Source organism: Myotis davidii, unplaced genomic scaffold (assembly GCF_000327345.1).
Source record: "Myotis davidii unplaced genomic scaffold, ASM32734v1 scaffold401, whole genome shotgun sequence".
NCBI classification, from domain to species: Eukaryota; Metazoa; Chordata; class Mammalia; order Chiroptera; family Vespertilionidae; genus Myotis; species Myotis davidii.
In genome coordinates, this window is record NW_006291020.1 from 2,236,265 (window position 1) to 2,248,275 (window position 12,011).

The following is a 12,011-nucleotide window of genomic DNA, read 5'->3' on the forward strand; positions in this document are numbered from 1 at the left end:
TCCTCACCATGCCCCCCGCCCACGTTCTCTCTGCTCACTGTCTTTATCTCTTTCCCCACAAACTTCTTGCCGGCGCCAGTACCGTTTCCATCGGCGTGGCCAGCGGGACTGTCTTCTGTGGCATCGTGGGACACTCTGTGAGGCACGAGTACACAGGTGCGCTGAGCTAGCGGAGCTCCGCTTCCTTCAGCAAACACCGCGCCTCGCCACCCGGCTTTGCGGGAGGAAGGACGGAAAGAATCAAGACCTGGGCTCTGTCCCCAGCCAGTTTGCTGTCTCCCAGATGGGGCCACGCCTTGTGGCTTTGCCACCGGCAGCTGGATGCCCGCCTAGTGTGCATTCTGGGGCTGGGCATAAGGCATCGGTAGTTGAGAGAGAGCAGGGGGAGGCAGTGAGCTCATGGAGGGAGGGGGCCTTTCTAAATAATTTCCCGTTGACATTCAACAGTTACTCTTCCTACTGCCTGAAATAGGTGAGGACTGCTTCTTAAAAATTGTGACTATTGGCATTACCGGTGAATAATACTCATCTCAAAAGAGAGTAGTAAGTAGGTGTTATCTCAAGTTTTCACTGCTCTTGCGATTATTTCCCTCTTCAATCCTAGTAGGGTTTCAATTGTTCAGAAATAATACCTCTAAAATACTGAAATAGTTATGTCTGAAATGATGCAATTTTTGAGATTTTCTTCAATATACTACAGGGTGGAGAGTGGGTGGGAGTGAGGCTGGGGCAGGGTTGGCCATGGGTTACTGGCTATTGGGACTGGGTGATGTGTACATGAAGATTCATGAGGCTGTGTCTTATTGTATGGTCAAATTTCTCCATAATAAACAGTTTTTAAACGGGTGCATTCTTTTCTCGGTGGAGAATGCCTAGTTTCTGTGTGCTCCATCAATGCTATGCATCCGACTCGGTATATTTTGGCCGGAGGTAATTCCAGTGGAAAGATACATGTTTTTATGAATTAAGAAAGTTGCTGGGTTTTTGCTTTAGCAATATTAATTTGTTCAAATTAATTAGTGTCTATTTAGCAAAAATAAATTGCTTTATTAATAGGAAAAAAAACAAAACAGTTTTTTAAAAGGAATAACTTGATCAGAAGTATTTAAGTTTATGTTATAGTGCAACCTTGAGTACCTAATTAGTTGTACTATTAATCTAGGGCTATGAGCAGTCAGGCTCTATCCAAAGCGATGTGTATGTGTTAACTCATTAATCTTCATAAACTACCTGCTGAGATAGGCACTGTTTTTCCCATTTTACAGATTAGGAAACTAAGACATGACAGAGTTAAAGTCATTTGGTAACATACTAGTTGAAGGTAGAGCTGGGTTTCAAAGTCTGTGCACTACAGTGCTTTACCCCTTAAAGTAGCCCCTAAATCAGTGATGACGAACCTATGACACGCGTGTTCAGAGGTGACACGCGAACTCATTTTTTTGGTTGATTTTTCTTTGTTAAATGGCATTTAAATATATAAAATAAATATCAAAAATATAAGTCTTTGTTTTACTATGGTTGCAAATATCAACAAATTTCTATATGTGACACGGCACCAGAGTTAAGTTAGGGTTTTTCAAAATGCTGACACTCTGAGCTCAAAAGGTTCGCCATCACTGCCCTAAATCAGTCTTATACACACACCCCGTCTAACCCCATTACGCACTCTTAAGGGATCACCGGATGAAGGTAATTCATTCTGAAAATGAAATGAAAGAGTTCATGCCCAGAAACACACAGACGTGAATTTGTGCCTCATTTGCAGGTCAGTGTCCCAGGCCCGAGCTTGTGCTTGTCCGTCTTGTAGCCAAAGACCAGCTGTACCTCACCCAAGAGCCTGTGGGCCTAGGGTGAGCCCACATACAGAGCCCTCTCCACCCAAGGCCTCTCTGCCTCTGAGCAGATTGTCCCCATGGCCTCCCAGCTGAGGCAGAAGCTTTTTGGTGACTAATTGAGTTCACTGCTTGCATATTTGTAATAGCCACTGGCTGACTATGGGTAGTTGAAGGTGAGTTTGATGTCATTCATGAGAGGCAAAGGGAGTAAAGGGTTAAAGTGCCACCTGGGGACAGGATTTCTCAGATTAAGTTCAGGTCCATGGCCGTTTCTCCCACTCTTTGCCTTTCTCTTTCCTGTTGCAGTCATTGGCCAAAAAGTCAACATAGCTGCCAGAATGATGATGTACTACCCAGGAATCGTGACTTGTGACTCCGTCACCTACAATAGCAGCAACCTACCAGCCTACTTTTTCAAAGAGCTTCCGAAGAAAGTCATGAAAGGTGTTGCAGATTCCGGACCAATCTATCAGTGCCTGGGCCTCAACGAGAAAGTGTGAGTGCGGGGCACTGACTTTGCAGTATTTTGTAGTAAAAGAAGGGGGAGAATTATGACAGCAAAACAGTCACCCATTTCAGATTCAAATCCACTTTATGAAACTGAAATCTATTCCTTCTCCGGACGAAGGCCCAGATTTCAAAATCCTTCATCTTTCTCCATCCTGTGGATATGGTGGAAGACCCCATTCTACCCTCGTTCTGAGAATCAGAGGGTGACTCCTCAAAGGCTGTGCAAACAGAACAGGGACCCTCCCCCCATTTGCATATGTCTGTGGACCAAGGTGGACCAAACATTAAGTATTTATTTATCAACCAACTTTGTGTCAGCATTGGTAGGACTAATAGAGTATAAGATATTGTTCGTCCTCTAGGCCTCTAGTGAAATATATGCCCACAAAGCCCAGCCTAGGTGCAAGGGTGTCACTTTTAGGCTTAAATTCCTCCAATGGCTTCGTCATTTTCATGATGTTTCAATTCCTTGCAATGACATACAAGGTGACCATCTGCCTTTCCAGCCTCACCTCCTCCCGGGTCCCCTCCTCTGGGTATCGAAGTAGATTGTCCTCCCCATCACCCACCCCATCCCTCGTCCACTGGGAAAACCATAGTCAATCTTTGAAATCCAGCTCAGGATCCATTCCTCTGTGGGGCTTGCTCTGGAACCACCCAGTCGCAGCCCAGCCAGTCCAGCTCTGCCTGCCTCGTGCCACTAACTCTACAGGCCATGCTTCTCTGAGATCCCTCCTCACGCTCCTCACGACTGCCCACCCACTGCCTTGAAAGCTCTCTGAGGATCATGATTATGGCTTGTTCATTCTTATATCCCCAGTGCTTGCTGCACAGCAGGCACTCGACACTGATGAGTGAATGAATGACTCGCATGGAAAGCGCAAACATATTATTCTTAAGGGTGTTCCAAAATTGGAGCAAGAAGTAATTTTGATAGAAAACACAGGTTTATAATTAAAAATTGTAATTTTTTTATTGATTCATAAAGTATACTGTATAGGGTTATGTATGGAATAGCAAACTGGATTATCATGTCGCGATAGTGAGCACCATTAACTGTGATTGCCTGAGCAGCGCCAATTTCGAAGAAGAATGGTCCGATGATGCCTCCAGCCCCAAATCCACACCAAACGGTGACACGTTGTGGATGCATTTGTTTCTCAACAATCACTCGTGAATTTCCTGAACCCCAAATGTGACAATTTTGTCGAGTAACCAAGCCATCAAGATGAAAATAAAATCCACGAGTGATTGTTGAGAAACAAATGCATCCACAACGTGTCACCGTTTGGTGTGGATTTTGAGCTGGAGGCATCATCGGACCATTCTTCTTTGAAAATGCGGCTGCTCAGGCAATCACAGTTAATGGTGCTCGCTATTGCAACATGATAATCCAGTTTTCTATTCCATACATAACCCTATACTATATACTTTGTGAATAAATAAAACATTTACATTTTTTATTATAAACCTGTGTTTTCTATCAAAATTACTTCTTGCGTGAATTTTGGGACACCCTTTATTAAGCAGCTGGAATCTAAGTTTTAAAGGGCCAGATAGCAGAATTGGGGCTGCAGTAGATTCAAGGAGTCTTTATTATTCACCTTTGTATTCCCAGGGCTCAGCACTGTACTTGGCATGTTCAGACCATCAATAAAATGCTACTTGAATAAGTGAATGAATAGTAATAATTTTTGTGAGCGCTTATTAAATATTAGGCACTTTATCTCAAAATATACAATATATTCTTTTTTTGTTGTTAATCTTCTTCATCTGAGGATATTTTTTCCATTGATTTTACAGAGAGTGGGAGGACAGGGGGGGAGAGAGAGAGAGAAGAAGAAGAAGAAGAAGAAGAAAAAGGGAGAGAGAGAGAGAGAGAGAGAGAGAGAGAGAGAGAGAGAAAGTAAGAGAGAAGAGAGAAGAGAGAGGAGAGGAGAAGAGAGAGAGGCTCCTGACCAGGAGTCAAACTGGAGACCTGTGGTGCACGGGCTGACAGTCTAACCACTGAGAACACCGGCCAGGACTTTAATGTTTCTTTCTTTCTTTTTTTTAATCCTCACCTGAGGATCTTTTCCCATTGATTTTATATAGAGTTGAAGGGTTGGAGGGAGGAAGAGAGAGAAAGAAAGAGAGAGACATCAATGTGAGAGAGACACATTGATTGGTTGCCTCCCACACGTGTCCTGAGAAGGGCCAGGGATCAAACCTGCAACCCAGGTACATGCCCTTGACCGGAGTCAAACCCACGACTCTTCAGTGCGTGGGCCGGCTATCTAAGCACGGAGCCACACTGGCCAGGCTATAATGTATTCTTAATATCAACCATATCAGATAGAAACTATTATTATCTCCATTTTACAAATTTTAAAACTAAGGCTCAAAGATGTTAAATGACTTGTTCGTGGTCACAGATCTAGTGAGCAGTGGAGACCAGGTTCAGCGTGCCACAACAGTGCCGCTTCTTTAGCAGCCACGGAAGCTCGTGGGCACAGCAAACATTGACTGACCTCACAGAGAAGTGGCTTCAACTGACCTGGGCTGGACTTGGCTCAGCTAGCCTCGGCTTCTCACGTGCCTGGGGTTCGGCAGGTTGTTGGCAGACCCAGGATGACCACAGGTGGGATAAGAGGGCAGTTTGATTGGCATAAATGGGACAGTTCGGCTCTAGGTGTCTCGTCCTCTCTCACTGTCTCGGCCATATCAGAAGAGCAAGAGAGAGAGCCCAAGGCACAAGTATTTTTCAAGCCTCAGTGTCGTGTCTGCTGGCATCTCGCTGGCTGAAACATTCACACGGCTGAGCCCAGAGTGGGAGGGCACTGCACATTACCTAGAAGAGGGCACAGATACTGCAGAGGTCAGCCTGTCACAGAAGCCCAGACTGCCGGACCGCAGAGCCTGCCACTTCGTGATTTTCCTCCACCATCTCTGCAAATAAGAGTGTGGAGCCCGGCCAATGTGGCTCAGTGGTGGGTGTTGGCCCATGAACAAGGAGGTTACGGTTTGATTCCTGGTCAGGGCACATGCCTGGGTGGTGGGGTTGCAGGGACTCAATCCCAAGTAGAAGGCAGCCGATCAATGATTCTCTCTCATCACCGATGTTTCTATCCCTCTCCCTTCCTCTCTCTGAAATCAATAATTTTTTTAAAATCATATTTTAAAAAAAGAGTAGAAATTCACATACAAATATGAACAGGGCCTCCCATGGGAGATTGCCATTGCTACACCAGGCGAAACCAGGTAGTACGACATGCAGACCAGGAATGAGCTGTTTAACCAAAAGGCTCCTTCAAGAGAGACTATGCAGTGATCAGGCATGCGTGCCCTGCCTAGTCACCACCAGACACGGGACCTTGGGCAAGATATACTCTCTGCACCTCCATTTCCTCACTTGTAAATGGACATAATCATAGTATCTCCTTAGTAAGGTTTTGTCAGGAGCAAAGGAAATGATATATGTAAAGTACTCAAAACTGCCAGGCACGTGGCATGTGCTCAACAAAGGTGAGCGGGGACAGACTCTGCAAGCATTTATTGAACAAGGTCCCCGGGGCTGAGGAGAAGGCGGCTGTAAGTCCCTTGGACTCTATCGCCAGGTAAGAACACCTCTTTCTCCTCCTCTTGGCATCTGCAGCCCGTGAGCCAGGGGCAGTCGGTTAGAGACTGGAAAGGAGGCTCCCTGGGACCAAGCAGCCTGCTCTCAGCCCGCCCTGCTGTGACTCTAACATCTCTGTTCTCTCCTCAGCATGTTTGGTATGGCCTACCTCATCTGCAACAGGAACGAGGCTTACCCTCTGCTCGGTAGGTAGTGGGCCTTGCTTTCTAAACTCCCCTAGTGAACTATAACAACGCATGCAGAACAGTGCGCCGATGCTAAGTCTGCGGCATGAATTATCACCAGTGAACCCATGATCACTATCTAGGCCGACTAAGAAAAAGAGCAGTGTTCGGGGCACCCCACGTGCTTGGTCTCTCCCTCCCCACGAAGACCCTGACACCCTCCTCCCCAAAGACTCTGACACCCTCCTCCCCCAATGACCCTGACACCTTCCTCCCCCAAAGGCCCTGACACCCTCCTCCCCGCAAAGACCCTGACACCTTCCTCCCCGCCCCCCCAAAGACCCTGACACCCTCCTCCCCAAAGACTCTGACACCCTCCTCCCCCAATGACCCTGACACCTTCCTCCCCCAAAGGCCCTGACACACTCCATTTCTTAGGCCGTTTTTAAAAATCATGTTGATGAAACGATATATCATATAATTACACGTGCCTTCCGTTAATCAATGGAAAACAAGAATGGCCTTCCACAAGGAGCTGGCCAGAAAAGGTTTGGCCCCAAATGAGCCTTTAGCTCTTTTGACAGGATGTGCTCACTCCCTTGGTATTTCAGTCCTGCCTGTTCCTTCCTGTCCAGGTTTCAAAGGCTGTGGCCAACTTTCAGGTTTTAATCTGGGCACCCCGTTACATATATGTAAAAACACACCAAGTAATAGTGACGGGGCTGCAACCCAAGCTGACTTCGATTTTCTTCTTTTTCTTTTCTACATTTTCCATACTTTCTACAGTGAACATTTGTTACATTAAGAATAAAAAACCCTAACATTTATTTTTACTAAAAATTTGGGTTGTTCTTAGGAGTAAGTCTACATGCTTTTTTAAAGTAAGTTGAATTTTCTTATCACTGATAAAGCTTCTAGTAGCCCTGAGATAAGTATAATTTCTTACTCACAGAGAGCAAGTTTCCTTCGCAGATTGGAAATAAATTATTGGAAATAAAATATTCTATCCATAATCATTTAATATAGAAACGCTAACTATAATAAATGTATTTCCTAGTGTCATAATCTTTAGATGACTTCCACTGTGCTATAGGAAAAAAAGGAAAAGGGAGGGAAAACAAGAACTGAAGTCAGCGATCCCTGGTTTCATTCCTGGCTGTGCGATTCCAGCGCACCTCATTATCCTGCACTAAAATTCAATGGACGTTTTAATGCGCATTATAAGAGTCGCATATATAATGTGCATTATTGGGAATCACAACTGGAAAGCTCTAGAAAAAGATGTTAAAACATTTCAAAGTGTGCAGAACCTAATGAGAGTCCATGAACGATGCCCTGGAAACCCCAAAGGTCTCCTTAGGTGTCGTGTCCTATGTGCTTCTTATGTCTCTCCACTATTTTATCTTGACTGGGTTCGCTCTCTTTTTAAAAAAATAAAAATGACAGGACGTGAGAAGGAGCTGAAATACTTTAGGTGCAATATGAAGGAATTTCTGATGTCCAACTGCAGCCGCATCCTCATGTACGAAGGCTTGTCAGGCTACGGAAAAAGCCAGATACTCATGGAGATTGAGTACCTGTCCCAAGGTGAGAACCACAGGTGAGTGGCAATGACAGTTTATTTCTTGTCCACCCAGAGAATCCTGATGTCCTTAAAAGTTTCACCTCTTTCAAAGCCCCTCTCCTTTATATAATTTGCATAATGTAAACTACACACCACCTGTCCATTACAGGTGTCATGCACCCTTGTGCTAAATAAATAAATAATGATAATCATATTGAACCAACACAATGAGAAGCCTGCTGACCCCCGGAGACCCTGATTGCATGCCAGGTGGAGCTTGGATATCATATGTTAGAGCTTCCCGGTTAAGGCCGTGTGCAGGCAGGTGGAGAGCAGCTGGAAGAGGTGGAGACCAGGCTAGGGTGGGTGTGCAGGACGAGCGCATACATTTATCCAGCCGGCTGACAGTCACGGGTTCACACCATTCAGCTCTGTCCAGGAGTGGGAGCGACAATGACAGGCCTCCGCATTTTCCTTGGGAAGGCAAAGCTAGTGTATTGACCACATACTGCTTGCCTCCTCTCATAGCGTGAATGTCATGAGGGCTCTCTGTGGGACAACCCATCGAGCACCCTCACTGTGGTCAGCATGGGGCTCAGTAGCAGTGCTGGTGACCACATGCCGAGGTCTCACTGCTTCCACCACCCAACCTGAAGGCTTTAAGGGGAAAATGCTTAGTGGCCTTACATTATTTTTAGCTCTACTTCTACTCTTTTTAATGTCAGGCCTGAGAGAGGCCTGTTTTAAAATATCTTTAATATTGTTAAGGAGATAATTCATAACAATCAGAAGACATTCATTCATTCATTCCATTACTGAGTTACTACTATGCTTTAGGAACTGTTACATTCTGTCTCCACTTGTGAGAGCTGCTGTAACAAAGTACCACAGACTGGGTGGCTCATCAACAGAAATCTATCCTCTCTCGTTACTGGAAGCTGGAAGTCTGAGAGCAAGGTGTCAGCAGGGTCGGTTCCTTCTGAGAGCCATGAGGGACAACCTGTCTGTGCTTCTCCCCTGGCTTCTGGTGCAATTATTGGTGTTCCTTGGCTTATGGAAACATCACCCCAACCTCTGCCTTCATCGTCGCATGATATTCTCCGTCTCCAAATTTCCCCTTATAAAGACACAGTCATATTGGATTAGGGGCCCACCCTACTCCAGCCGATCCTTGTCTTAATTTCATTACATCTACAATGACCCTGTTGCCAAACAAGGTCACATTGTGAGGTACGGAGGTTAAGAGTCAGCATATGAATTTGGGTGGGGCATGAGTCAACCCATAACAAGTGCCGATGCCCCGAAGATGAAGGACATCTGATTCCCACCCTGTGGGAGCTCTCACGGAAGAGAGATGACAATAGAAATGGGATGTGGAAAGGACAATGACAGAGGCATCCTAGGGAGTGTGGTGTGAGCTGAGGGAGAGGCATGTGTGACCCAAACTTGGAACATCAGGGAAGAGTGCAGGAGGCTGCACCCGAACCGAGATGCACAGATGAGCAGGAAGCGAGGACTGGGAGGCGCTGTGGGACGTGATCACACTCCCGCTGGGGAGACACTGAAGCGAAGGCCTGGAGAGAGTAGATGGTCCTGTGCTGTCTGTTAGTGGTGGAGGACAGGCTGCTGAACAGAGAGTGGCAAGAAAGCACACATGAGGCCTTGGAGAGTCTTGTATGTCACAGAGAGGAGTCCAGACTTACCCCTTAGAGCAGCGGTTCTCAACCTGTGGGCCGCAACCCCTTTGGGGGTCGAACGACCCTTTCACAGGGGTCGCCTAAGACCATCAGAAAACACATACATAATTACATATTGTTTTTGTGATTAATCACTATGCTTTAATTATGTTTAATTTGTAACAATGAAATTGGGCGTCACCACAACATGAGGAACTGTATGAAAGGGCCGCGGCATTAGGAAGGTTGAGAACCACTGCCCTAGAGGATGGGAGCCACAGAAAAATCCTAAGTGGGAGAGAAGATTTGCATCTATCTAGAAACATTAGCCTCTGTGAATATAATGCATTCAGTGTCATGATGCCAGGCAGGGCAAGGGGCATGCCACTGGGTAGCACTGGTGAGAGGATGAGGGCATGCACCAAGGTGGAGGTGGTGGGCCTGGGGAAGAAGGTGAACCGACCTGGGCTTAGGAACCCAGTGGATCAGGCCTAGTATCTGAAGCAGAATTAAGAAAGGCTTGCAGATCGCTTAGGGAGTTGCTGGTAGGACAACTGAATATGAAGAGTCAGAGCTTGCCTTCAACCTTGATTAATTTCCTAAAATATATTTAAGCTCGGCCGGTGGTGCTCAGTGGTTGAGCACTGACCCCTGAACCAGGAGGTCACAGTTTGGTTCAATTCCTGAACAGGACACATGCCCTGATTGTGGGGAGAGGGGGACATGTAGGAGGCAGCCGATCAATGATTCTCTTTCCTCATTGATGTTTCTATCTCTCTCTCCCTTCCTCTCTCTGAAATCAATAGAAACATATTTAAAATATGTATATATTTTAAAACTCTCTTCTGATTCTTGACTTTCTTATAAACAGGACTGTTGCTATTGCCTTGACTAAGATCAGCTTCCATCAAACTTTTTATACCATCCAGATACTCATGGCCAATGTCTTAGGTCTGGATGCTTGTAAACATTACAAAGAACGACAGACCAACATTGAAAATAAAGTCAAGACACTGTTGGATGAGAAATTCCACTGTATCTTTAATGACATTTTCCATGTCCAGGTAACTACCTAGTGTAAGACTTCCTCAAGGAATAGTGATGGGGCAGGTGAAGCAATTCTTCACCGATTCTTTGTGACCTGGCATCTCTCTGACTTGCGATACCCTTTTCTGTTCTCACCTGGAGAATCTGTGTGGTGAGGAAGTGCCTCCCAATCTTCCCTGAATGAGCATTCCCCTTACTGAGACATAGTGGAGGTGTCTAGAAATGTCACACTCAAGAAAATCCGAATGCTACCTGTTGGTTCGTTTTTCTTCACCTTTCTATCAAAGCTGTGTAGTCCTAGCCCACGCCTCTGCTCCAACGGTGCCTGCCAGTGCAGGACCGAGTGTGCCCTGTTCGTTCCTGTATCTACTAGCTCCAGTGACAAAGGGTATTAAAGCTGGAGAGGACATTATGGATTATCTAACACATGAGGATTTGAAGGCACGTAACAGTGAAGTGATTTGCCCAAAGTCACACAGCTAGTGGCTCCCTTTGCTGTTTCCCATAGTTAATGTTCGAATTATTCTTCACACAGTTCCCTACCTCACGAGAGGTGTCCAAGATGAGCATCTTGAAAAAGCAAAAGCAGCTGGAAGCATTGTTTATGAAGATCTTGGAGAAAGTAAGAACATCTGCAGGTCGAGTAACGGGGGGAGGAAAACTGGGCATTCCATCACAGAGCTGGGCGACCTGAGGGGCAGGAAGCTTTGAACTGTGGGAAACCTTGTATCCTAAAGTTTTTCTTTCTCCTCCATCCTTCCAAACTTTGAGCTCAGAGTCCATTTAGAATGTAGCCCCAGGCTGCCCCCCTCTCTCACTGCCCCAGGCTGTGAGTTCAGATTATGCTAAACTTGAACATAGTCCCTTAACATTATTCCTGGGAGTGTGGCCTCTCCTTAAAACTACCCTCTTGGTTTCCCATCTGTAAGAGACGCAGTACACGTGAGTGGCTTGTATGTAGCCTCTGCAGCAGACTACCTAGGGTGGAACCTGAAGCAAGTAACTTAATCTGCCTATGCATGTGTAAAATGAGGAAACAGTCATACCTAGTCCCAGGGTTGTAAGGCTAAAATGAAACACTCAACCAGTGTTAGCGCGCTCTGTATGTTGATGGTCACCAAATCTATATTCTAGCTCCCACCACTCTCCCAAGTACCAGACCGCATTTCCAAGGATGTATATTACACAAGGATGTATTAACTCCCACTCATTTCAGTGGCTAGTAGTAAATTTATTTGTTTCCTACTCCAATGCCCTTTCTTCCTCATTCTGATCCCGATCCTTGATTAGCTCATGGTAACTTCATTCATGCATCGTTTACTTCTTTCCTCTTTGCTCCCCTCCTAACCAGTTGCCACATCCACACATCTACTCAGTTGCTGGGTCTTCCTATTTCTCCGTTGGGTGGTCTCTGGAATCCCCCATGCTCTGTCCCCTGCTATATCGGGCTCCTTCTGGACCATTGTCATAGCTTTCCAACCAATCTCTGCACCTCACACCTCTTTCACCCCAATTCATCCTCCATATAAGTGCCAGAGTCTATGCAAATCCAACCATACTCTCTAATTCCCATTGCTAATGAGATAAAAACCAATATAT

General features: G+C 45.8%; 1 protein-coding gene across 1 annotated transcript in view; it reads left to right on the top strand.

The window, feature by feature from the left end:
* The window catches only part of ADCY10 (adenylate cyclase 10 (soluble)), a 54,260-nt gene that overhangs the window by 10,010 nt on the left and 32,239 nt on the right, over positions 1–12,011 (top strand). The window contains exons 6-11 of the mRNA XM_015564258.1: positions 80–156; positions 2,142–2,331; positions 6,091–6,146; positions 7,572–7,725; positions 10,237–10,429; positions 10,948–11,034. Coding sequence (XP_015419744.1) covers positions 80–156; positions 2,142–2,331; positions 6,091–6,146; positions 7,572–7,725; positions 10,237–10,429; positions 10,948–11,034 — 757 coding nt within the window. The remainder of the gene's footprint in view (positions 1–79; positions 157–2,141; positions 2,332–6,090; positions 6,147–7,571; positions 7,726–10,236; positions 10,430–10,947; positions 11,035–12,011) is intronic.